Genomic DNA, 22,225 nt, shown 5'->3' with positions numbered 1-22,225 from the left:
CAAAGAATAGAGGCCTTGCACACAAACACCTTTATGAAGGACTTTCTTCGTGACCTGATCCTTGATCAAAAAAAAGAATGGGTGAAACTCTAGAAACACATTGTTGTCAAGAGCAATACGATGAACGGATAACAAAGTTTTGGAAGCATTGGGAACATACAAGATTTCATTGAGCTCAAGGTTTTTGTGTGGGATTTTGATAAATGAGTGACCAATATGACTTATCTCCATACCTACACCATTGGCGGCGGTGTAGACTTGATCATGGCCATGGTATTTTTCATGCATTGTCAGCTTCTCCAATTCACCAGTGATATGATTTGTGGCGCCTGTGTCCATATACCAATTGGTATCGACACCATAGGACACATCAGCTGCAGCTGCAATTTTCTTGCTTTGGGAGTTAGGATCATCGGCATAGCGCCAATCACAATCCTTTGCAAGATGATTTGTTTTCTTACAAATTTGGCAACGTCCCTCATAACCATCATACCCTTGGAAGTGACGCCCCTTGTTGTTGTTGTTGTTGGGAGGGCGCTGAGTGTTGTTGCCGCCACCAGAGGGGTTCTGGTGATAGTGACCGCCACCACCAGCACCATAGTGGCCTCCTCCTCCATTGTTCTGATGGTAGCCACCACCAGAACCGCCGCCTGTGTGGTAGCCGCCGCCACCGATGCCGTTGTAGCCACCTCCACCAGTGCCCTAGTTGCCGCCACCGGGAGCACTGTAGCCACCTCCGTTTCCTCGGGGGCCGCCGCCGCCCTTCTGGTTGTGATAGCCTCCCTTGCCGGCGTTTGGACGACCCCTGGAAGCAGCGTTTGCCGAGGACTTGAAGCCACCAGCACCACCGCCATGGAACATCTTGATCCGCTGATCGAAGTTCGCCACCAGGGAGAAGAGCGCGTCGATGGTGACAAGTTCAGTGCGCACGTCGAGGGCGGAGATGATTGGCTGGTAGTCCATGTCCAAGCCCATGACGATGAAGGAGATGAGCTCCCCCTCCCCGAGTGGTTTTCCCGCCGCCGCGAGCTCATCGGAGAGGGAGCGCATATGCCCGAAGTATGCCGAGGCCGACTGAGTACCTTTCTGCGCGTTGGTTAGCGCAGATCGGATGTTGTTGACGCGGGACAACGTGACGGCAGAAAACATGGCCGCCAGTGCAGCCCATATCGCATGTGAGGATTCAAGCGAGGCAACTTGGACAAGAACTTCTTTGGACAGGTTGCGAAGGAGATAGGCGACGATATGTTGATCCTGGATCAGCCAGGGGGCATAGGCAGGGTTTGGAATCACCTGGTCCTTGCCATCTTTGTCTTTGGTGGTGATGGTTTTGGGAGGCTCCTCTAGGGTTTGATCTATATAGCCAAACAAGCCGGCGCCCATTATCTGGGATCGCGCTTGAGCTCTCCAGAGAACATAGTTCGTCCGGGAGAGGGGCTCGGAGGTGTTGTAGTTGAGGCCGGAGGTGATAGGGACGGCGGAGGACGACATGATGGGAGGGAGGTGATGGGAGATCGATGGAAGCTAGCTAGATGTGATGGAAGGGCCTGCTCTGTATACCATGTAGAAAGTTATGGAAGCGTTCCAATCTCCATACATGGAGACCCGCAGATATATATTGATTGATGAGGAATTACAGAGGGAGGCGCGGCCGTGGCTAACAGCCAGAGAGATTACAGGAGTTGGGATAGAGAGGTTTAAACAGAAATATCTCTAACTAGTCTAACCTCTCAATATCTTAACTTGATACTCAAGTCTGCGCCTATATGTTGTTGCACGTGACAATGTAATGTCTAACACCATGAGCCATGAAGTCTTAAGATTGTTAGTTGACCTCCAACCAAGCATGTATTTTCCTTGATTAGTAGCACTAATCGGAGCTCATTTGCTAACTGATCGTTAAAATTACAACCTAGTTCAACATCAAACAATCAATGTTGGCCTCCCCTTACTTATTTATTTATTTATTTATTTTATAAATACATGCCTTGTCTTATTTCTAGTACCAAAACTCCACTAGTGGCCATCCGTGTGGTGCATTAAAGAATTTGAATATTACAGAAGTTGAATTACTACCGAGCTGTCCTGTGAGACTAAAACAAGTGTTGTTTCTTGTTTTCCAAATTGTCCATGCTGCTGCTAGGGCAACCAATCTCAACTACCTCTTATCATGATCAAAGGAGCTATGCATGCCATGGTCCAAACATATGTTCCAATTTGCCGGCAAAACTCTGTAGTTGAAAAGTGCGTTGCGCAATTTGTGAAATCAAGTTTTTCATAGAGCACCTGAAATCAAATGCTTAGGATTTGAAGTTATTGTTTTTAGCACTTTTTGTTGAAGTTGACGGTGGCCGGCCTTCTGATATTGCAGGCTCGAGAACATCATTGGATTAAATCTCGGTGCTGTCAATGCTCTTGGATACCTAAAGGGGTTAACAAGGTAAGAAAATTTCTGTGTCATCTTTTATTTCAGTTAGTAGAACATTGGTTACCAAACTGTGAGTCTGCGTGAGTTAGTGATTTCGTACAAACACAAATATACTAGAAGTTCTAAAATATAATGTGTGGATGTGAATGCTATTCTATTATTCTATTATTTACATTTAATTATGGTTAGATGTACATTTCTTTCCCAAATTAACTTTGGTGCTCGCGGTTGACTATCTTTCTGGACTTTCAACTTAACAAATATTACCTCTGTTCATTAATATAAGACATTTTTTAGACTTAGAGGGTGCTTGGATACGTTTTAGTCTCATGACTAAAAGTAGTGGGACTAAAACTTGCTAGCCTCATTCATGCTTGGATCTAAATACTAAAAAGACTAAAATCAAGTTAATGAGCATTTATTATCCTCCAAACCCTCCAATCCAGAACTCGCCTGTGTTAAAAGAAAGGAGTTAAATGAGGAGAGAGATGACTAATCCACATTTTAGTAGGGGTACCCCTGACTAAAAAATTTTAGTCTCAAGACTAGTTTTAGCCCCTCTTTAGTCAGAGGTGCTTGGAACTTTAGCCTCTTAAAGAGACTATTTTTAGTCAGACTAAAATAAGTCCCTTGGATCCAAGCACCCTCTTATGGATAGTCTAAAAACGACTTATATTAATGAACAGAGGGAGTATTATCCAGTGAGTGAGACTTACTTCACACATTACGTTCCATTTCACCACAGATGTTATAGCCTTTCATAAGCATGTCCGCCAATAATTTGTTTGAGAAAATTCTGCAGTGCCATTCTTATTTATTTTCACCGACATGGAATTTGTAATGATAAATATACTGTTTTGTGTAGGATTGTGGTCGGATGCGACCAAGGAATGGCACTGATGGAAATTAACGTGATTTAAATCAAGACCCAGCCGTTGGCTATGTAGGAGGAAGGATTCTAGAGAAAATTAAGTGGAAGCAAAACTCTTATTGAAATCAAACATTAAGAATTTCCAGAAATATATTTGTTTGTTGTATTATGGAGTTCCTCTTGGACAGTACTGATGGTGTGGAGACTCGGTAGCATCCATTAATACGATATAAAACTGTTCGTTTATTCACCTTTTCAGTTGTTCTGGTTTCAACTTAAGTGCAACTATGTTGGGAAAAAACTGGCATGCACATTATGTTTCAACAAACAAAGCATGTTGTAGGGGTATATGAGTCGGTGTCTTATTTTGTTTTATTTTTTAATAAGAGTCCGTGTCTTATAGTTCTTAGTAAAAAAACTAAAGCATGGCCAACCTTACTAACCGAATTTCTGAACTGAGAAGAGTCGGTATGGGAGCTCCTCAGATGTCAACTATCTAAAGAGTCATTTTTGTAGAACAATGATCTCAAAGGTTTTTTTTTTCTTTTGCGGGAAGATCTCAAAGGTTGTGGTTGCCTGAAACGAAATTTCCTTTTCTTGAATGTAGGGTGATTGCCTGAAATTGACTCCATTTTGTTCGTTTACAACCAAACTATCATACCATTGAACCGACCTAAGAGCATTTTTAGCCCTTCCTCAAAAACTTAACTCCCCAAACGACCCCTATAACATGTAGCACCTAGCACTTCTCCTCAAACTAAAGCCCCTATAAATTTGTCTTTGCTACTTCTTCCATCTTTTTGCATATGAACTCCATTCCAACTTAGATTTGAACAACATATTAATTCAAACTTCATAAATCTAATGCACATATTTCAACAACATTTAAAGCTCAATGTTTTTTACAATTAAAAATTCAAATCCAAGCACACAATACGGTTCAAATGAGGTAATAATCCAATTAAACATGATAGAAGTAATAACAATCATTTGTCGTGAACTGCCCACAAGTGGTCAAAAAGATCATCTTGGAGATGGTGACAGTGACGAGCTTCTTGGTCCTCGATCCTTCAATGGGCTGCGAGGAATCTCTGAATCTTGTTTTTTTGTTGATGTTCGTGAGCTCACCATAGATGTATTGATAGTTCTCCCACTCTTCTCTATCATCCTTGATGATCATGTTGTGTAAGATATACATGTTGTCATGATATGCCATAGTATCTTAGGGTTTCAACACTCAACAGGCCACAAACAATGAATATTCAATTATGAGCCCGGGCTCATCTGCACAAGGTGAATGGTAAATTAAAAAAAGGTAGAAAAAAAATCAAAAAAATCTGAACTTTTTTTTTGCACGGAAGATGTTCGAGTGTGTGATGTTCGGGCAAAATTTCATCTTGTTTGTTGAGAGCTACTCGGATGTCCAGACACGATGAAATTTGGCACGAACATCACGCACTTAAACATCTTCTATCAATTTTTTGAATTATTTTGCTATTATTTTCATTTTAATGTTCACCCACGAGTGCAGGTGCACCCGAGAGCTGAAATGCTGCACCCACAAACAATTGCAAAGCATTTTTGCAGCACACCAAAAGCTCTCTCAACAACCTTTCTTGTGGATTCTTGGCACTTTGTGAAGTAAGATTTCTTGTTGTCGTCCAAACATTGAGTTGTCTTCACCAATTTGGCACAGGGGGAATAGAAGCCATTGGCAGGTGTATCCCATGTTGTGGCTATTGACAACATGTTTGCAAGGTGCAGCTTAGTTGGCAGCTAGCCTTAAGAATAGAGATCTTTGCATAACATTGAGGTCATTGTGTGATCCAGGCAATCTGAAATAGGAATGCCAAATCCATAGATTCTCTGATGCAACTTCCTTGAGAAATGGCCTTCTGAATAGAACTTGCCATGCCACATGACATATTTTCCATGTCCAATGGATCCAAGCGTCCTCTCTTCACTTTGTGCCATGAGCCTCGTTGTATCTTCATCAGTGGGTTCCCTCAAGTAGTCCAATTTGAAGATCTCGATCACTTGAGTAAATCTATTCACACTTGAAGATTGTATCTTACCCAATTCGGATGTATTCATTGATGTAGTCAACCGCAACTCCATATGCAAGCACTCAAACTTTCGTGGTACACTTAACCAATGGACTTGCAATGATTTTTTTTTCCCGTTGCATTCCTTCTTGGTGTGAATCAAGGGTCATGCTTCTCAATAGCTTGTGCAATGGTTTTGAAGAAATCCCTGTGCATTTTGAATCGCTGCTAAAATCTTATTTGGATACATTGGATTCAGCCAAAAGTAATCCTTGGAAAGATCGGCATGACCCTCTGCACTATCTCAATGAATGCGACTTTGGCTGAACTGCGAATCAAGTCTCGGTCTCCTCCCATCTTCCACTCGAATGATTGCAACCACCACCATCTCGAAATTGTTATCTTTTTCTTCCTCCGATAAGAATCATCAAAATACATTTCTCACAACATCTTCATCTAGACAATGCAAAGTTTAATGATCAATTTGAGTGCATAAAAAATCGAGTGCATAAATGAAAAAAAAAAGGAGATTTTTTATCTTTTAGGTGATTTGATAAAAAAAATTAGGGAGTGAAGTTTTTTTGGTTGAGGGCCTGGAGATCCTCTAAGATATCGGCCCTCCCTGGCTCCATCGAGCCCTGCATTTAAAAAAATGAAGTTCAAAAAATTATGAAAACTTATACATGTCCTCTATAGATTTGTAGTTTTTTGTTAAAAAATGGTGATTTGTAAGCTACAAAAAATCCAATCCAAAAACAAAAGAAAAAAAATCATTTTTTGATATATGTGTTTGTATTGTGCGTATAGTCGCCCTACCAAATTGTGGGGTGCCAATTATTTGGCGGAGGATCGCGGCCGCCACTTCACCCGACAGTTGATGTAAAAACCTAAACGGTTGACCAAAATCTTGGTGCAAATCCAAAAATCAGGCCACCATTCAAATACACACCGATGCCCGCAGTCAATGCCGAAAAAAATGGTAAGGTAGTTGCTGGCTCCAATTGAAACGGCCCCTTAACCAATTCCTGGTCAAATGGTAACATGAACGCTAATATAGTGATCATGCTGGAATTTTTTCACACAATATGGCCGTACAGATCTTACAATACCCTGAAATTACAATTTCAGCCCATGTTTTTATCAAATCCTGTCAAAAAAAATGAGTGTCCAATTTTTTTGCAAAACTTCTGAGAAATCAACACTAATATATTTATTATTCTGGAAAAGTTTCGCACAATTTGACCGAACAGATTTAAAAATACCCTCAAATTATAATTTCAAATTTCAACCCATTTTTTTGATCGAATTATGCTGAAAGGAATCGTCGCCCTTCTTCAGTACAGACGAGGAGCGACGACGGCACAGAACCTCAGCCACAGATGTCCTCCGTGAATACTCATCAGCAGCCACTTCCGGTATCCTGAGGACAAACCCTCACTGTTCCAACACGAAGCGTCTCCCCGCCTCGGGAGGTTCGCCGGCCAGCGGCGAGAACGAAGCGAGGCAGCGGCCATGGCTCGCCCGTCGCGGCTCTACCTCCTCGCCTACAACTCCGTCCAGGCCATCGGATGGTAACCAAATCACCTCCCAGCAGCAGCAGCAGCAGCAGCAGCAGCAACAGTTGAATTCCCTAATCACTTGATTCCTTCCCGCCCGTACTAACTAGTAATTCGTCTCCCGATCCCCTTCCTCGTCGAACTTCAGGTCCCTCGCCCTGCTCCGCCTCCTGCCCTGCCTCGCCCCTCCGGTCTCCGTCCGCCCCGCGTACGCCGCCGCCGGCGACCTCATATGTGCGTGCTGCCCTCCCGCCTCCCCTTAATTTATATTCTCATCTGAATTCTGAATTTCGTGTGGTGTGGACTGATAACTTCTTCTCCACATTTTCTTGCCGTCTCTGTAGGCTTTCTGCAAACCTGCGCGGTTCTTGAAACGGTCCATGCCGCCGTCGGTGGGGTGGATGAACTACTAGCTAGACTTAATTTCGCCTTCTGCTGGATTTTCCCCCTTGTTGGCGATGTGAATTGACTCTGCATCGTTGGCCGTTTTGGTTGTTCAGGATTGGTACCCACCTCGCCGTTTCTTGCTTTCTTGCAATGGGGAGGGAGGACTCACTTCATTCTCGCCCTTCTCCGGCAAATTCCTGAGGTGGGATGAACGCAGGAACCAACTGCCTTAACAAGTTTCTCGGCTCTTCCTATATTTTAGCTCTGTAGAGTTTGGCTGATAAGTTCACTCTGCTGTTGCAAATGCAGGTTCAGGGCAGTCCATCTGTGTTCATAACGTTTATGGCTTGGAGCATATCTGAGGTGTGGCCGCAAAATCACCTCTTGCTTTCTCACCTTTTTATAAGTTTTCTTATCCTCACGAAGACACCAGTAACCACAACAATGGAGAACGACATAGATTTGTTACTCTCTTATGTTTGTGATCCACTTGATGGCTATGTTAAGATGCATTGCCCTGATATAATGAGTTACTGCTCTGAAAGCATGTTTTAATATACTGTACAACTTTGATTCTTCTCTGAACCCATATATCTGTTGCTAGGCTAATTCGAATTTGTACCATGTTTGTAGAATTAATTTCATATGGCTACAGTAATGTTAGTATCAATGGTGTCACTGTGAAGGGTCGTTCTGTTAATAAAGTTTTTTTGTATGTATTAACCTGATTGTGTTCAGTTGTTAAGAGAAAATAGACCAGTGATTACTTTTTGAGGAGACACGGACGAGCAAACATAGTAGTAGGTGGTATCTTTAGGAATAATTAGCGGTAGAAAAATGGCCCTTATTCAGAATCTTCACAAAATGGCCCTAAGAGTAGTTCATAAGGTCCACCTTTTAGTTGAAGTTTTTTGAACCACGCTAAATACATTGTTGTCATTGTGCAGGTCATTCGATACTCTCACTATGCTCTGACTACGTTAAAAGTTTGTCCGGCATGGATGACTTACCTCAGGTTCCATCCCCTAGCAGTATCAATCCTCACATTTATATTTTGTTTTGATTATAAATGCTGCCCTATCTTATGAGTCATTGCTCGGCGCGAACACATTATAGTATACTCACAGCATAAACTCAACTGATTAGCATAAGACCTCTATTATTTTCTGAAAGAACTAGTACATAGAATCTCTTTTATTTATGAGTATAAAATGGATGGGCGGATGGCCTACTGTAAAATAGTCATATCCTATGTGAATTATTTCCGGTTCACAATTTTTTCTGCTCCCCTGTGGCTTTTCAGACCATTGCACCTCAGTTCTCAGATCATACAGCTTTATCTCAAACAACTTCCTACCTGTAGGTACACTGCCTTTATCCCGCTGTATCCAATCGGGGTAGGACCAGGAGAAAGTAAGCTCCGAAACTTTTTCGCACCACATTGTGCGTATAAAAACAATCTTCCTTAATCTAATAATCCACTGTTGTGCTCTACTCTCCATGCTATATCTGCACGCAGTGTGGACTATGTACCAAGCTCTTCCATTTGTGAAGGAGAGGGGCCTCTACTCAGGATTCTTCGCAAAGTTCTCCATGAGCTACCATTCATTTCTTGTGGTACGTCGATGACGAATCAGATACACCCTGCATCCCTGCTGCTTCTGTTTTATCATAATGTTCACTTGATCACTTACTGGCAAACATGCGGTGACAGGGTGTGCTACTGTGCTATCCGCTTCTGTGGCTGAAGCTGTACTTGCATGTGTTCAAGCAGCGCAAGTCCAAGCTGGGAAAGGGGGGCAGGAAGAAACGGGCGTGAAAGAAATAGGTTCAGCTCAGCTGCCATTATTTCGCTGAAATTCGGTAGGCGAGCAGGTTGCCGGGGGATCTTGCAGCTGATGCAGTTGTGGAGGCTTGGCTGAGATGAACAGCAAACTTACTATACTACTAGCAGTTTACTGGGTGTTGATTACCTTTGGAACAGCAATTTATTATACTACTAGCAGACTTAAACCTGGCAATGGTTGAAGAACTGAACTGTATCTAAACTGAACCCACGTGGCTGATTTAAGCAACCAAAACCAAACTGACCCACCTAATTATGGATTAGCACCCAACCCAAACTAAACTACTTACGATCTCCACCCAATCCGAACTAAACTTTTGACAGGAACCATGGTTTTAGCTTATGGTTTGAGATCAGTTACCCACCGCACATGGTTGCACCTGACAACTCACCCAAGTGCGAGTTCCAAGAAGCAGCAGCGCGCTAGTGCCGTCGACGAGCGGCCGAGACGAAACTGACTGTCCCAGGCTTTTAAAATCGACTTCACTCTTTTCACACAACCAATCTACAGAACCGGTTTTGGACCATAGTTTTTTTTTTAGACTAAACACACTTTATTGATCATAAAAGTTCATAGGAATACAATGAATGTCTGGTGGGTTTATAAGCCATAAGTGGCGTTCATAATCTAGTCCGAAAGCGTGTTTAGGCCCAGACCCAACCATAACTATCTTTTCCACCATAAAACCAAACCAGACCCAACTGTTAGCTGGCTTGGCCCATATCAACTCGAACCAATTAAACCCATAACAGAAAACCAAACCAATTTAACCGGTTAATGAAAAACCATTTCCAGATTTAAGCAGACTGGTGATCTCTATCAGATTTACTGAATTTGAGTGAAGATGTTGCGCAACTCATGGTTATGACATTTGAGAAAAATATGACAGATTGTTTAACGTATGAAAAAAAGTACTCTACTATTTGTGCAGCTAAAAACAGTATCAAACAACTTTTCTTGCTCTTCCACTTTGGTTGCTAGAAGCATACTAGTACTACTTAAATACCCCTGTTAATTTTCATTTCCAGAGATGCAAATCAGTGTGATAATCCTAAGCTGCTTGTTCAATTCAACTGCCAACTATTTTTGAAGTGATTTGGTTTCCAAAGTTGCAAATCAGTGTGATGGTCAGTGGATGTGGAGTGAGGGCAAATAGTCTTACACATTTTTTTGTTTTTTTAGAGAAAACCTTTTTTTTAGAAAAACGGATGTACAGTAGCACAGGCCTTGTTAGAAATTGTGGCCTAAACAACGTCCTAATTTTGGGCCCTGAAGGCCCTAACTGAAGCACACAGTCAGAACCAAACAAACGGAGCCTGGCAGGCAGACCCGTCTGATCGCTGACCGCCGGCCACTCTCCGCTCCTGCCGCCGCCGCCGCCATGGGGAACTTCCGCAAGCTCGGCCGCCACGCCGCCCACCGCGTCTCCATGCTCAGGTATCCATCTCTCTGACCCTGTCGCTCCACCCATCTCCCGTTGGTTTCCGTTTCACCCTCGCTCTCTCCCTGACCCCACGGGCCATGGCTAACCCTCTCCCCGCCCCTTCCCACGTCGCTCGGCAGGACGATGGTGTCGCAGCTGGTAAAGCACGAGCGGATCGAGACCACCGTCGCCAAGGTAGCTTCCTGCCTCATGTAACTCCGGCATTTCGTCGAACACCTTGCGGTGGGAGGAGTGCAGGGTTTCTGCGCCAGGGAATTTCGGTCCTTACTTTTTATGCGTTGCTTCTTGCCATTTCAGGCGAAGGAGGTGCGGCGGAAGGCGGATCAGATGGTGCAGCTCGGGAAAGATGTACGTCCTTTAGCCGTTTACCAGCATTCACTATTCAGTAGTCACTAATCGCCACCTGCGGCCTGCCCTACTCTCCTAGTGCCCGCACTACTGAATTTAACAGTATACTGGATTGTTTAGTGGCGCGTATTTGTGTTTAGTTTACTTGAGTGGTGTAATGAAACCAGCCATCTTGATTAGATGGATAGGTTGTCCTCGGCAGGGTTCGTCATATCTTGCGCTACTAGCTGTGTAGGACTCCATTCATGGTTGATGCTCATACTCGCTATGCCGAATTGCGGATGAAAATGTCATGATCTGGACATATTGGCTTATGCATAGAAACCCTTCACCTAATAATGTGATGTGGTTGTCTTATATGAGTTTCTTGTTTCCTGTTGTAGCTTCTCATGGAAACTTGTTAGATTGTTGAGGTTTTGACTACCTGAGTGGATATTAAGTGTTAGCCTTCTTTTGTTTAAGCAAGTACGAGTGAAACTTCATGGAATCTGCTTTCATGAAGAAGTTAATATGTAATTCAAGGATACCCTGTTTGTCAATGATGTTAAAGCGGTGATCATCCGAAATGAATTCGCACAAATCTGAATGTCACCCTTTAACGATGAAGTCAATGCGAAATAGGTTTCAGATACAGAAATTTTTTATGTGTACTGAAAATTATATCATTCCACATTCCAGGAGTGTCTCTACTCCCTTGACTTAAATGCTCATGCCCAGATATAGTGCATGATTTCTGTAGCTCTTTCTCATGAAACTTCCATTGCTGAAATTGCTGCTATATTGATGAACGTTCTATCATTGTATAGGGTACACTAGATGCAGCAAGACGTGCCTCGGCATTTGTTCGGGGTGATGACGTCGTTCACAAGTTATTCACAGAGCTTGCGTACCGCTACAAGTAAGTTTTACCCATGTTATGTATCTGTTGGTTTTATTTTGGTCTGGTTAGCATGCTCAAAAGAACCTCTCAAGCTATATCTTATGCATCTTTGTTATTTTCTACTTATATCTAGGGATCGAGCTGGTGGGTATACAAGACTATTGCGAACCAGGATACGAATTGGCGATGCTGCACCAATGGCTTACATCGAGTATGTTTGTACTCATATACCTTACTGCACAAAATCATAGTTTAATTTAAAAACAATACTTGCACTGTTTGTGTTGAGTATATTTTAGTCTTCACATTCAAGTAGTGTGCTTCCACTACATGGTGCCAGTTAGTTCTCTTTTGTATTCGTATTGTATAATAAAATTAGATTGAGGTCTGAAATTGCCTATAAAAAAATATTTTTCAAAGAAATGGTGATGCGACATGAAAAAAAAAATTGTTTTCCCATCTCTCTCACTCTGGTAAATGAACCAAGTTTAATAAAGAACATGGCCACATTGCAGCAGAGAAACAAACTATATGCCGTGGTGAGACTGAATTCAACATCTGTTGCCAATGTCATACACAGGTTTGTCGACCGGGAGAATGAACTTCGTGAGGCCAAACCTGCGACTCCACCGCCACCCCAGCGTGCCCCTCTTGATCCATGGACCAAGTCCCATGCCAGCCAACAGTGGGCAGGGCCTAAAGTCAGCCAGAACTCCAAAACAGAAGGGCTATGAGAATCAAACGCACCAGTTTATCTTTATTTTGTGTTTGTGAGATTTTTTTATCTTTAGACGCGCTAATTAATTAGGAGATCCATTCTGTAAGAGACTAAAAACTTATGTTTCCACATGATATCTATATTATTTGTCAAGGATCACTGTGACTAGAAATTGTTACTGATGTGTTAAGAGTTCATACTTATCGATCATTGACAGGGTGGAGTTTGTCATGTTGATATCATAGCTTCGATGTGGCCATGTTGGCAGTGCCCGACGAAGCTTTTTTGCCGACCTTGGGTATCCTGAAACTTTCCATAATCCCGCGATACGAAGATGCAATGTGGCCATGTTGGCACTTTGCTCTGTTGTGCTGAATTCGTAATAAGAAGTTTTAACCTCTATTCCGTTAATGTGACCCACGAGGCCGCGACGATGCTTCATGTGAAAAAAATAAGTACATTGACCTGAGACGTTGATACGTATTCGGTAGAAAACATCCAAAAATTCAGGCTAGGGGGGACAGTTTGCCTGTCATTTTCAGGTGCAACATCTACTAGTACATTTGACCCTTAACTAGACCCACAAGGAAAGAATGAAGGGAAAAAAGATGTGCTATCTTGGCATCACCTGAACCGTGTGGCTGCTTCTATCTTGCAGCTCAGAAACATGTGGCCAGTTTGGCTACACCTTGCGTGGGTTTTTCTTCTGTTATCCACATGACCAGATAAGTCCAAGCGATAGGCTGAGAGTCATCGCAGCAGTACAAGCGATAGAGGTATATAAACATATTTGGGAGCTGATTTCCGAAGATCGGTTATCGGGGATCGCCAGATGGACTGCGTTCTTCTGAGCTCACACTTGTCGTCCCATGCCACTGTTAACGCAAGGTAAAATTCTTACTTTCCTTTTCCTCTGTCGCTGAAGATCTTGCCGGGAACGAAGAATTTCGTGAATTTTCTCTGTGATTGCCATCTGTGCTGACTTTGGATTCCTGCAGGCTTCAGCAATGCTCTGTTAGTCTCAACAGTATAGGATTTGCGGTTATCAGAAAGGGATGCTTAAGATTAAGGTGCTATGCAATTGGTGATGCAGGGCGTCGAAATGATCCTTTGGACGAGAACAAGAATGGGCCCATTTCGCAAGAACTGAACGGGTCCAGTGCTTCCTTCACAACTGTTGGTGCTGAAATCACTCAAGAAACAGGAGATTTCTTTAGTAGCGATGCCGAGGGTGACCCGGATAAACCGACGGAGGGTTTCTCCTCGATCGAGGATGCTATAAATTCGCTGCGGGAGGGAAAGGTAGGGAAAAAGAAAGTCCTGATTTTCTGAACACAAATAGTTTTATTCATGTAACTCTTGTACATAGGCCCTGCTTGATCATGCCCATCTTCTTTTTGCGGTGCTTAAAGATATGCCGAACTGTACTACCTTCCAGCCTCCATTATTCATTTCATCTTGTCGATGACAAGATGAATGAATCACACTTGCCTATTCTCCCAAGAAACCGTAGTTGTAAACGTGTACCACAAGTAATTGAGTACCTTCATGTAAAGCAGACTCTAAGGCTATGCTTGGACTATCAAGGCTGTCTGAATGACTGCCTTTTTTCACATCGCCAGTGAGCAACGTGATTGCTGTAATCAAAATTATACATTTAACAATGTCAATATCGTGATATTCGATATACTGCATTTTCATGTAGCAAGTGTATTTGCTTGCTTCAAAATTCAGGGCCTTCAAATGAGTTATCACTTTTTTCAAATGTAGTTGACTTCAGCTACAAAGTTAACTATTCATTCTTCTCCAGTTTGTTATTGCTGTAGATGACGAGAAGGGTGACAATGAAGGGGATCTTATCATGGCAGCCGATCAAGCCAGCCCAGAATCAATTGCATTCATGATCAGAAATGGTTCCGGCATCATCTCAGTGGGCATGAAGGAAGAGGACCTAGAAAGGTTGATGCTTCCTATGATGTCTCCGGTCACAGAAATCGGCGACATTTCAGCTACTGCTTCCACAGTGACAGTGGTAAAAGATCTTATGGCAATGGCCTTTGTTGCAGGGACTATACGATACTGATTGATCAGGTTTGTAGTTCTTAGTTGTCATAATAACTTAAATCTTTGTTTCTCCTATCTATTTAGGATGCGAGAGTGGGCATATCCACTGGTGTATCAGCTGCAGACAGGGCAAAGACCATCCTTGCTCTAGCCTCCCCTGACTCCAAGCCCAGTGATCTCAGACGGCCAGGCCACATATTCCCCCTCAAGTACCGGAACGGTGGGGTGCTTAAAAGAGCTGGGCACACCGAGGCATCGGTGGATCTTGTTGCGTTGGCCGGCTTGCGCCCCGTATCCGTCCTGTCAAGCATCATCGACCCGAAGGACGGTTCGATGGCATCAACACCAGCGCTGAAACAGATGGCTTTGGAGCATGATATCCCGATTGTTTCGATCACTGATCTCATCCGGTTAGTATGCCTTAAGGTGAAGCCTTTGTGAACTTATTGCCTGTTTTATTCAGATTTGAATTGTACTGCTTGAATCACTCTCCAAGATCAAACAGATAAAAGAAATGAGAAATGGCTAGGTTAGGATAATTACATGTTGCAGATAACCTTTTTATACGATCTCATTTCAGCATGTTGTTGTAAATTCAGGTACAGGAGGAAAAGGGAGAAACTGGTGGAACTGATCGCTGTATCTCGTTTGCCTACTAAATGGGGCCTCTTCCGCGCTTACTGCTACCAATCCAAGCTGGATGGAACTGAGCACATCGCCGTTGCCAAGGTAAATGGAATTCTTGTTGTGTTTCTCTGACAGAACGATCGGAGCAGAAACCAGTGAGCCACTCGCTTGCTTGTGCGATTCAATCTCCGGCGATCTTTACAGTTTGAGGCAAATGTGCAGGGCGATATCGGTGATGGAGAAGACGTGCTGGTGAGGGTGCATTCAGAGTGCCTGACCGGCGACATCCTCGGCTCCGCCCGCTGCGACTGCGGCGAGCAGCTGGACCTCGCGATGCAGCTGATCGAGAAGGCCGGTCGCGGCGTCCTCGTGTACCTGCGCGGCCACGAAGGCCGGGGCATCGGGCTCGGCCAGAAGCTCCGCGCGTACAACCTGCAGGACCAAGGCAGCGACACGGTGGAGGCCAACGTCGAGCTCGGCCTCGCCATCGACTCCCGCGAGTACGGCATCGGAGCCCAGGTACGTACTTGAATACTAATTCATGGCGGATTTAACATTCTTGGGAAGGATTGATGTCTTGATGATTGATGGTGGTTATCTTGCTGTCTATTTCAGATTCTGAGGGACATTGGCGTGCGCACGATGCGGCTGATGACGAACAACCCGGCCAAGTTCGTTGGGCTCAAGGGGTACGGGCTCGCCGTGGTGGGCCGGGTCCCGGTGATCTCGCCGATCACCAAGGAGAACCAGAAATACCTCGAGACCAAGAGGACCAAGATGGGGCACCTCTACGGCTCCGACCTTCCCGGCGGCCTCCTCAAGGAATTCCTCAATCCTACGGAAGACAACGCCACGAACTAATTATACACCCACCACACGATCCGCATATCATTTTCTTTAACTTCATTTCTTTCTGATACAACGATCGAACGAAAATTGAGACGAAATATTGCAACCAATCCGTAGCGATTCCATTCATCCATTGTTCATTGTAACAAACGAAAACAATTACAAACTACGAGCCTCGATCCCCGGGGCCGAGACGATCATCAAACGCGACGAGACGAGAGAAGGGCGGGGGAGGAGCGTCTAGGAGGAGGTGAACTTGGTGACGGCCTTGGTGCCCTCGGAGACAGCGTGCTTGGCGAGCTCGCCGGGGAGGACGAGGCGGACGGAGGTCTGGATCTCGCGGGAGGTGATGGTGGGCTTCTTGTTGTACCTGGCGAGCTTGGCGGCCTCCTGCGCGAGCTTCTCGAAGATGTCGTTGATGAAGGAGTTCATGATGGACATGGCCTTGGAGGAGATGCCGATGTCCGGGTGCACCTGCTTCAGCACCTTGAAGATGTAGATCTTGTACGTCTCCACGCTCTTCTTGGCCTTCTTCTTGGCCTTCTTGTCCGAGCCGCCGCCGCCGCCCTCCTTGGCCGCCGGCAGCCGCTTCTCCGCCTTGGGCTTCTTCTCCCCCTTGGGCGCCTTCTCCTCCGCCGGCTTCTTCTCCGCGGGCTTCTTCTCCGCCTTGGGCGCCATCACGGACGGATCGAGAGGTGGCTGGCTGCGGCGGGGAGGAGGATGATGATGATCGGAGAGGGCGCTGGTGGTGGCTTGCGGTGGGATGAGATGGGAATTGGATTTATAGAGGGGCGCGGGGGGATGTGATTGGTGGAGGGGGTGAGGACGCGGATCGGTGAGGTGGAAGGATCTCAGGCGTTCGATGTGGTTGACGGTGAGGATTGTGACGCGTGGGGAAGAGTTATTGGCTGGTGGGAGGTCGAGCGCGGATCTCTGGGCGGTTTAGGCGGTGAGCGCGAATTTTGGGCGCCGAATGGAGGCGGCGATGGATTTTTGCCCGTTCTCGGGTTTGCTTAATCCACCGTCAAAAGTCTACAAATTACCCACCAACAGAAAAGAAAAAATATATAGTTTTTGAGGGAAAAAATTAGTTTATACACACATACAAAGGGAATTTTTTTTGTTGCGGGTAAATACGAAGGATTCGTGCATGCTCTACACAAGTATTCAATTCCATGCCTCCCTTGGCGGCGCATCTCACCTTGGTGGCATTTCCATGCCTCTCTCCCTCTATGGCGGGTTTGAAGATGGAGAGAAATTCACCGATAGCTTCACCCGACAATGGTTGCGGTGTCACATCCATGTCGTTCTTTCACATTGGTGGCGTTCATCTCCTTCATGTCGCACGATGAATTTATCCATATTTTTCATGAGCCTGTAAAATATCCACACAACCACAATTGGGTAGGCCTTATTGGCGTTTCTCTCATTGCTCCGTAGTGCCCTTCGTTTACACTCTACCTTGGGCAAAGACTACCCCTATGTGGTGATAATTTCATTGGTGGCACTCTACGATCATGTCACATCATCATCATCACTATTTCTCGCCTCTTCCATCGGCAATGATCACTCTTCTGGTGTAAAATTGTACTTCTGCTCTGTGCACGTTTGTCGAACCAGACCTTCCATGTCTTCATTTTCACTCTAGGGATATGACCAACCTTCCCCTGAGTGTCGGATGGTACTGGGTGGTAATGGCACGACTCCTTGACATGACTACCCGTGGTCTTCCTTGTCTGTGGTTTTGGTGTTGTCCTTCTCGTGTGGTATGCTTCGTAGTTTACCTCTCTGTTGTCTCTGACGTGATGTGTTGCCTCAACAACTTTCTCTTTGTTTCTTGTGGTGCCCTATATGTGGTTATGACATCACATGTGCCGCATCGAACGACCACGTAGGCCCATCTGATGTCTATGAGGCCGATCATTGTGTTGCGCTATAATTTTGTACCTGGCCTTTTTTTTGTGTTTTTGTGTACTTGCCTCGCCCCCCACCTAAGGATTTTTAGGCTTTCAATTTATTTTTCCTTATAGACTGCATCATTTTTCCAAAATGAGATCATATTCAGGTGGGGCGCCTCCCTTGTTCCCCATGAAGGTTATTTCAAAAAAAGGTAAAAAAAAACATAAATGAGGTGTACCTTCTATATCTAAATAGTTAGCCCTCACTAACTTATTTCTCTCAACATGCAAACATGTCACCTTATCATGCAATATGCATAAAAAATGCCCACGTCAACATGAAAACATCCATGAAAAAATCAGTTATGTTATTTAATAAATATTTTACAACTATACAATAACCAAACACAAGAAAACCATATGTATTTTCAATTTTAGTGCTCATATTATTCTAAATGTGCATGCTTCATACAACCAATTTTTATTAACATATTGTGCAAAACATTCCCGCAACAACGTATAGGTTATCATATAGTTGATAAAAAAAGGGCACCTAATTAACAGACGGGCTGGTGGAAAAAAAATCTGAAACAGAAACTAAAATAAAATAAAAGGCGAAGTTTTCCTAAGGAGGAACGGATTAAAAACATTAGTATTATATAAAAGAATAAATAAAATAAAAAAGTTAAACTAATTGATGACAAAAAATTGCATAGAAATTGCACTTTTATTAAAAAATAAGCATATAATATAGTGGATTTTTTTGTCTCTAGTCTAATTTTTCCACATGTCACATAGTACTCCATATATACGTTGGAGATTAATTATTTTTATCTCATACCGATGGCATCACGTCATGCGGATGTACATACAAACACATCAAAGATGAATTAAATTTCCTTCCCTAAAAAAAGATGAATTAAATTTCCTATTAATATCACGCATGCACCGCACAGGCACGCACATGAACGATATGCATGTGTGCACACGACACGCATGAACGCACAAGCCCAAGCACACACACACGTACACACATAACATGCGCACATGCGTACACACGCACGCACATGCATACACGTACATGTGAAGAAAGAAAGTAAAAAACCGTACACATACAAGTAATTAACTGAAGACATTGACAAGATAGATAGAGAGAGTGAACTTTTAGATTTTTCTGCTCATAAGTATAGTCTGATAATTTTTTTTAGAGGAGAGGCTCAATAGGATTGTTAGGGACGAGGAGGTTAAGTGGATTCAAAGAGCTCGAGAGCGAGATCTTCTATTGCGTAATGCTCCTTCTTCTTATCTTATGGTGAAAGTAAAATGGTAGGAGGAGAAGAAATCATATTGTATATTGAAAAGAAGGGGGTAGAGACGTAGAGTGATATAAGGGATGCTAACTTGTTAAATTATGCTACTGATTTTTATAAGGAGTTGTTTGGGACTGAAAAATAGTGGAAGATTTATTTCCTTGGAAGTTCCAGTTTCCTGTGTGCTAGATGATGTGGATAGAGATAAATTAGTGATTGAGTTTACTTTAGAAGAAAAATAGAGTTGCTTTATTTCAAATGAATCATAATAAACCTTCTGGTCCGGATGGTCTCCCAGTAGATTTTATTATCATTATTTGAATATGTTGGGAAAGGATCTTGTTCAATTATTCAATAAATTTTTTATGGGAGGATTGATTTGGCTAGATTAAATTATGGTGTGATTACTTTAATTCCTAAATGCTCTAGGGCTAATATGCTTAAGATGTATAGACCCATTTGTATTACTAAGGTGATTAATAACAGAACTGTTGCTTTAGCCCCAAATAGTATTGATCCTATTCAGGTAGCTTTGATTAAGAATAGATTTATTTTGTTTTACATGAAGTTTTACGTGCGATTCATAGAAGAAAGATAACATGGTTCTTTTAAGATAGACTTTGAGAAAGCATATGACAAAGTTAATTAGGATTTTATGTTTAGTGTTCTTGAGATGAAAGGTTTCCTTGTTAAATATATTAATTGGATTAAGCAGATAGTTCAAAGCGGTGGCATTGCAGTAATGGTCAATGGTCAGGTGAGTAAGTATGTTAGGACTGGTAAAGGATTAATGCGGGGGGGGGGGGGGGGGGCTCTTTCCCCCATCTTATTTAATATTGCTACTGATATTTTACATATTTTCGTGAGTAGAGTTAGAGAACAACTTATTAAAGGTGTCACGTCTAGATTAATAGAAGAAGGCTTTACTGTGATTCAGTATACGGACGCCATATATTTATGTTTGAAGCTGATCTGGCTAGTGCTAGAAATTTAAAAGATATTGTCTGCTTGTTTGAACATTTTTCAGGTATGAAGATTAATTTTGATGAAAGTGAAGCTTGTTGTTTTAGTGAGGATAAGGATAGAGAACATTTGTTTAGAGACATTTTTACTTGTGTAAGTGGTGATTTACCCATTGTATATTTAGGTATTCCACCATATAATGTCAAACTAAGGAATAGTGATCGGAATAGGGGGTAAAATAGAGAAAAAGTTGGGTACTTGGCAGGGTAATTTTCTTGGCTATGGTGATAAATTAATCTAGCTTAGATCTTGTTTAACTAGTATACTTTATTTTATGATTTCAATGTCCATTTTGCCTAAAGGGCCTCTACATAAGTTGGAATTCTATATGAGAAGTTTTTTTTTGGGCAGGAGGATGATAAGTACAATAAATATAACCTTATGTGTTGGAAAGATGTGTGCCAACCTATAGATAGGGGGATTTGGGGGAAGTTGACCTTCAAGTAATGATTTTTTGCTTATTTAATTGTTGGTTCCGTATACTAGAAAATAGTGAGGGGTTATGGCAGACTGATATTAGGAGGAAATTCTGCAGTAATATTTTCTTGGCTAGTGTTAGGGCTCCAGCTTCCCTGTAAAGGTATAATTACGGTACCTCTCCTGATATACCATGGACCCTAGTCAATTTTCATGTACAAATGTATAAATTTATTCCTATTTTCTGGTTCAAATGCATGTCATTGCCACACTAAATAAAAAAATCAACATCAAATATAACTAAGTTTAAAGTCCAATTAGCATCTCCGATCATGAAAACATCTCATTCCTCAAATATGAAATTACATATCCATGACTTGTGGCGGAACATGTGAAAGAAATATGCCCTAGAGGCAATAATAAAGTTATTATTTATTTCCTTATTTCATGATAAATGTGTATTATTCATGCTAGAATTGTATTAACCGAAAACTTAATACATGTGTGAATACATAGACAAACATAGTGTCACTAGTATGCCTCTACTCTGATTAGCTCGTTAATCAAAGATGGTTAAGTTTCCTAGCCATAGACATGTGTTGTCATTTGATTAACGGGATCACATCATTAGAGAATGATGTGATTGACTTGACCCATCCGTTAGCTTAGCACGATGATCGTTTAGTTAGTTGCTATTGCTTTCTTCATGACTCATTGATAACCCACAAGTATAGGGGATCGCAACAGTTTTCGAGGATAGAGTATTCAACCCAAATTTATTAATTCGACACAAGGGGAGCCAAAGAATATTCTCAAGTATTAGCAGTTGAGTTGTCAATTCAACCACACCTGGATAACTTAATATCTGCAGCAAAGTATGTACTAGCAAAATAGTATGGAAGTAACAGTAACAGTGGCAAAAGTAACAGTAGCAGTTTTGTAGTAATTGTAACAGTGGCAACGGTAAAGTAACTAAGCAAAGAGCAATATGTGAAAAGCTCGTAGGCATTGGATCGGTGATGGATAATTATGTCGGATGTGATTCCTCATGCAAAAGTTATAACATAGGGTGACACAGAACTAGCTCCAATTCATCAATGTAATGTAGGCATGTATTCCGAATATAGTCATACGTGCTTATGGAAAAGAACTTGCATGACATCTTTTGTCCTACCCTCCCGTGGTAGCGGGGTCCTATTGGAAACTAAGGGATATTAAGGCCTCCTTTTAATAGAGTACCAGACCAAAGCATTAACACTTAGTGAATACACGAACTCCTCAAACTACGGTCATCACCGGTAAGTATCCCGATTATTGTCACTTCGGGGTTAACTGATCATAACACATAATAGGTGACTATAGATGTGACGCCCCCGGTTTGACCGTACACTAATCATGCACGCAAATGTGTACGATCAAGATCAGGGACTCACGGGAAGATATCACAACACAACTCTAAAACATAAATAAGTCATACAAGCATCATAATACAAGCCAGGGGCCTCGAGGGCTC

The 22,225-nt window shown here is 42.8% G+C and overlaps 5 protein-coding genes across 8 annotated transcripts in view; 4 read left to right on the top strand and 1 right to left on the bottom strand.

Moving 5' to 3' along the window:
- The window catches only part of LOC123182272 (uncharacterized), a 36,821-nt gene extending 33,272 nt beyond the window's left edge, over positions 1-3,549 (top strand). For all 3 annotated transcript variants that reach the window (XM_044594786.1, XM_044594784.1, XM_044594785.1), the window contains 2 exons: positions 2,372-2,440; positions 3,294-3,549. In XM_044594786.1, the coding sequence (XP_044450721.1) occupies positions 2,372-2,440; positions 3,294-3,348 (124 nt within the window). In that variant the 3' untranslated portion in view covers positions 3,349-3,549. The remainder of the gene's footprint in view (positions 1-2,371; positions 2,441-3,293) is intronic.
- A 3,145-nt stretch (positions 3,550-6,694) lies between these two features.
- Positions 6,695-9,302, top strand: LOC123182270 (very-long-chain (3R)-3-hydroxyacyl-CoA dehydratase 2). The gene is made up of 9 exons (XM_044594782.1): positions 6,695-6,915; positions 7,049-7,134; positions 7,245-7,292; positions 7,401-7,489; positions 7,597-7,650; positions 8,235-8,302; positions 8,651-8,700; positions 8,807-8,904; positions 9,002-9,302. Exons 1-9 carry the CDS (start codon positions 6,857-6,859, stop codon positions 9,104-9,106), a joined length of 657 nt encoding a protein of 218 aa, XP_044450717.1. The 5' UTR covers positions 6,695-6,856; the 3' UTR covers positions 9,107-9,302.
- Positions 9,303-10,384: 1,082 nt separating this feature from the next.
- LOC123182271 (50S ribosomal protein L17) lies at positions 10,385-12,755 on the top strand. The gene is made up of 6 exons (XM_044594783.1): positions 10,385-10,571; positions 10,698-10,752; positions 10,876-10,926; positions 11,733-11,824; positions 11,940-12,017; positions 12,387-12,755. The coding sequence occupies exons 1-6, from the start codon at positions 10,516-10,518 to the stop codon at positions 12,538-12,540; spliced, it is 486 nt and encodes a 161-aa protein (XP_044450718.1). The 5' UTR covers positions 10,385-10,515; the 3' UTR covers positions 12,541-12,755.
- Positions 12,756-13,162: 407 nt separating this feature from the next.
- LOC123182268 (probable monofunctional riboflavin biosynthesis protein RIBA 3, chloroplastic) lies at positions 13,163-16,193 on the top strand. 2 transcript variants are annotated; one of them, XM_044594778.1, is made up of 7 exons: positions 13,163-13,412; positions 13,523-13,826; positions 14,335-14,556; positions 14,673-14,998; positions 15,188-15,317; positions 15,438-15,734; positions 15,831-16,193. In XM_044594778.1, exons 1-7 carry the CDS (start codon positions 13,357-13,359, stop codon positions 16,074-16,076), a joined length of 1,581 nt encoding a protein of 526 aa, XP_044450713.1. In that variant the 5' UTR covers positions 13,163-13,356; the 3' UTR covers positions 16,077-16,193. The 2 variants fall into 2 exon arrangements, with proteins under 2 accessions (XP_044450713.1, XP_044450714.1); XM_044594779.1 differs by having other exon boundaries at positions 13,197-13,412; positions 13,618-13,826.
- On the bottom strand, positions 16,102-16,828 carry LOC123182269 (histone H2B.11). The gene has a single exon (XM_044594780.1). It carries the CDS (start codon positions 16,740-16,742, stop codon positions 16,305-16,307), a length of 438 nt encoding a protein of 145 aa, XP_044450715.1. The 5' UTR covers positions 16,743-16,828; the 3' UTR covers positions 16,102-16,304.
- Positions 16,829-22,225: the final 5,397 nt, after the last annotated feature.

Source organism: Triticum aestivum, chromosome 1D, assembly GCF_018294505.1.
Source record: "Triticum aestivum cultivar Chinese Spring chromosome 1D, IWGSC CS RefSeq v2.1, whole genome shotgun sequence".
NCBI lineage: Eukaryota > Viridiplantae > Streptophyta > Magnoliopsida > Poales > Poaceae > Triticum > Triticum aestivum.
The sequence above is the reverse complement of the archived record's forward strand: the minus strand, read 5'-3'. Positions and strand labels throughout refer to the sequence as shown.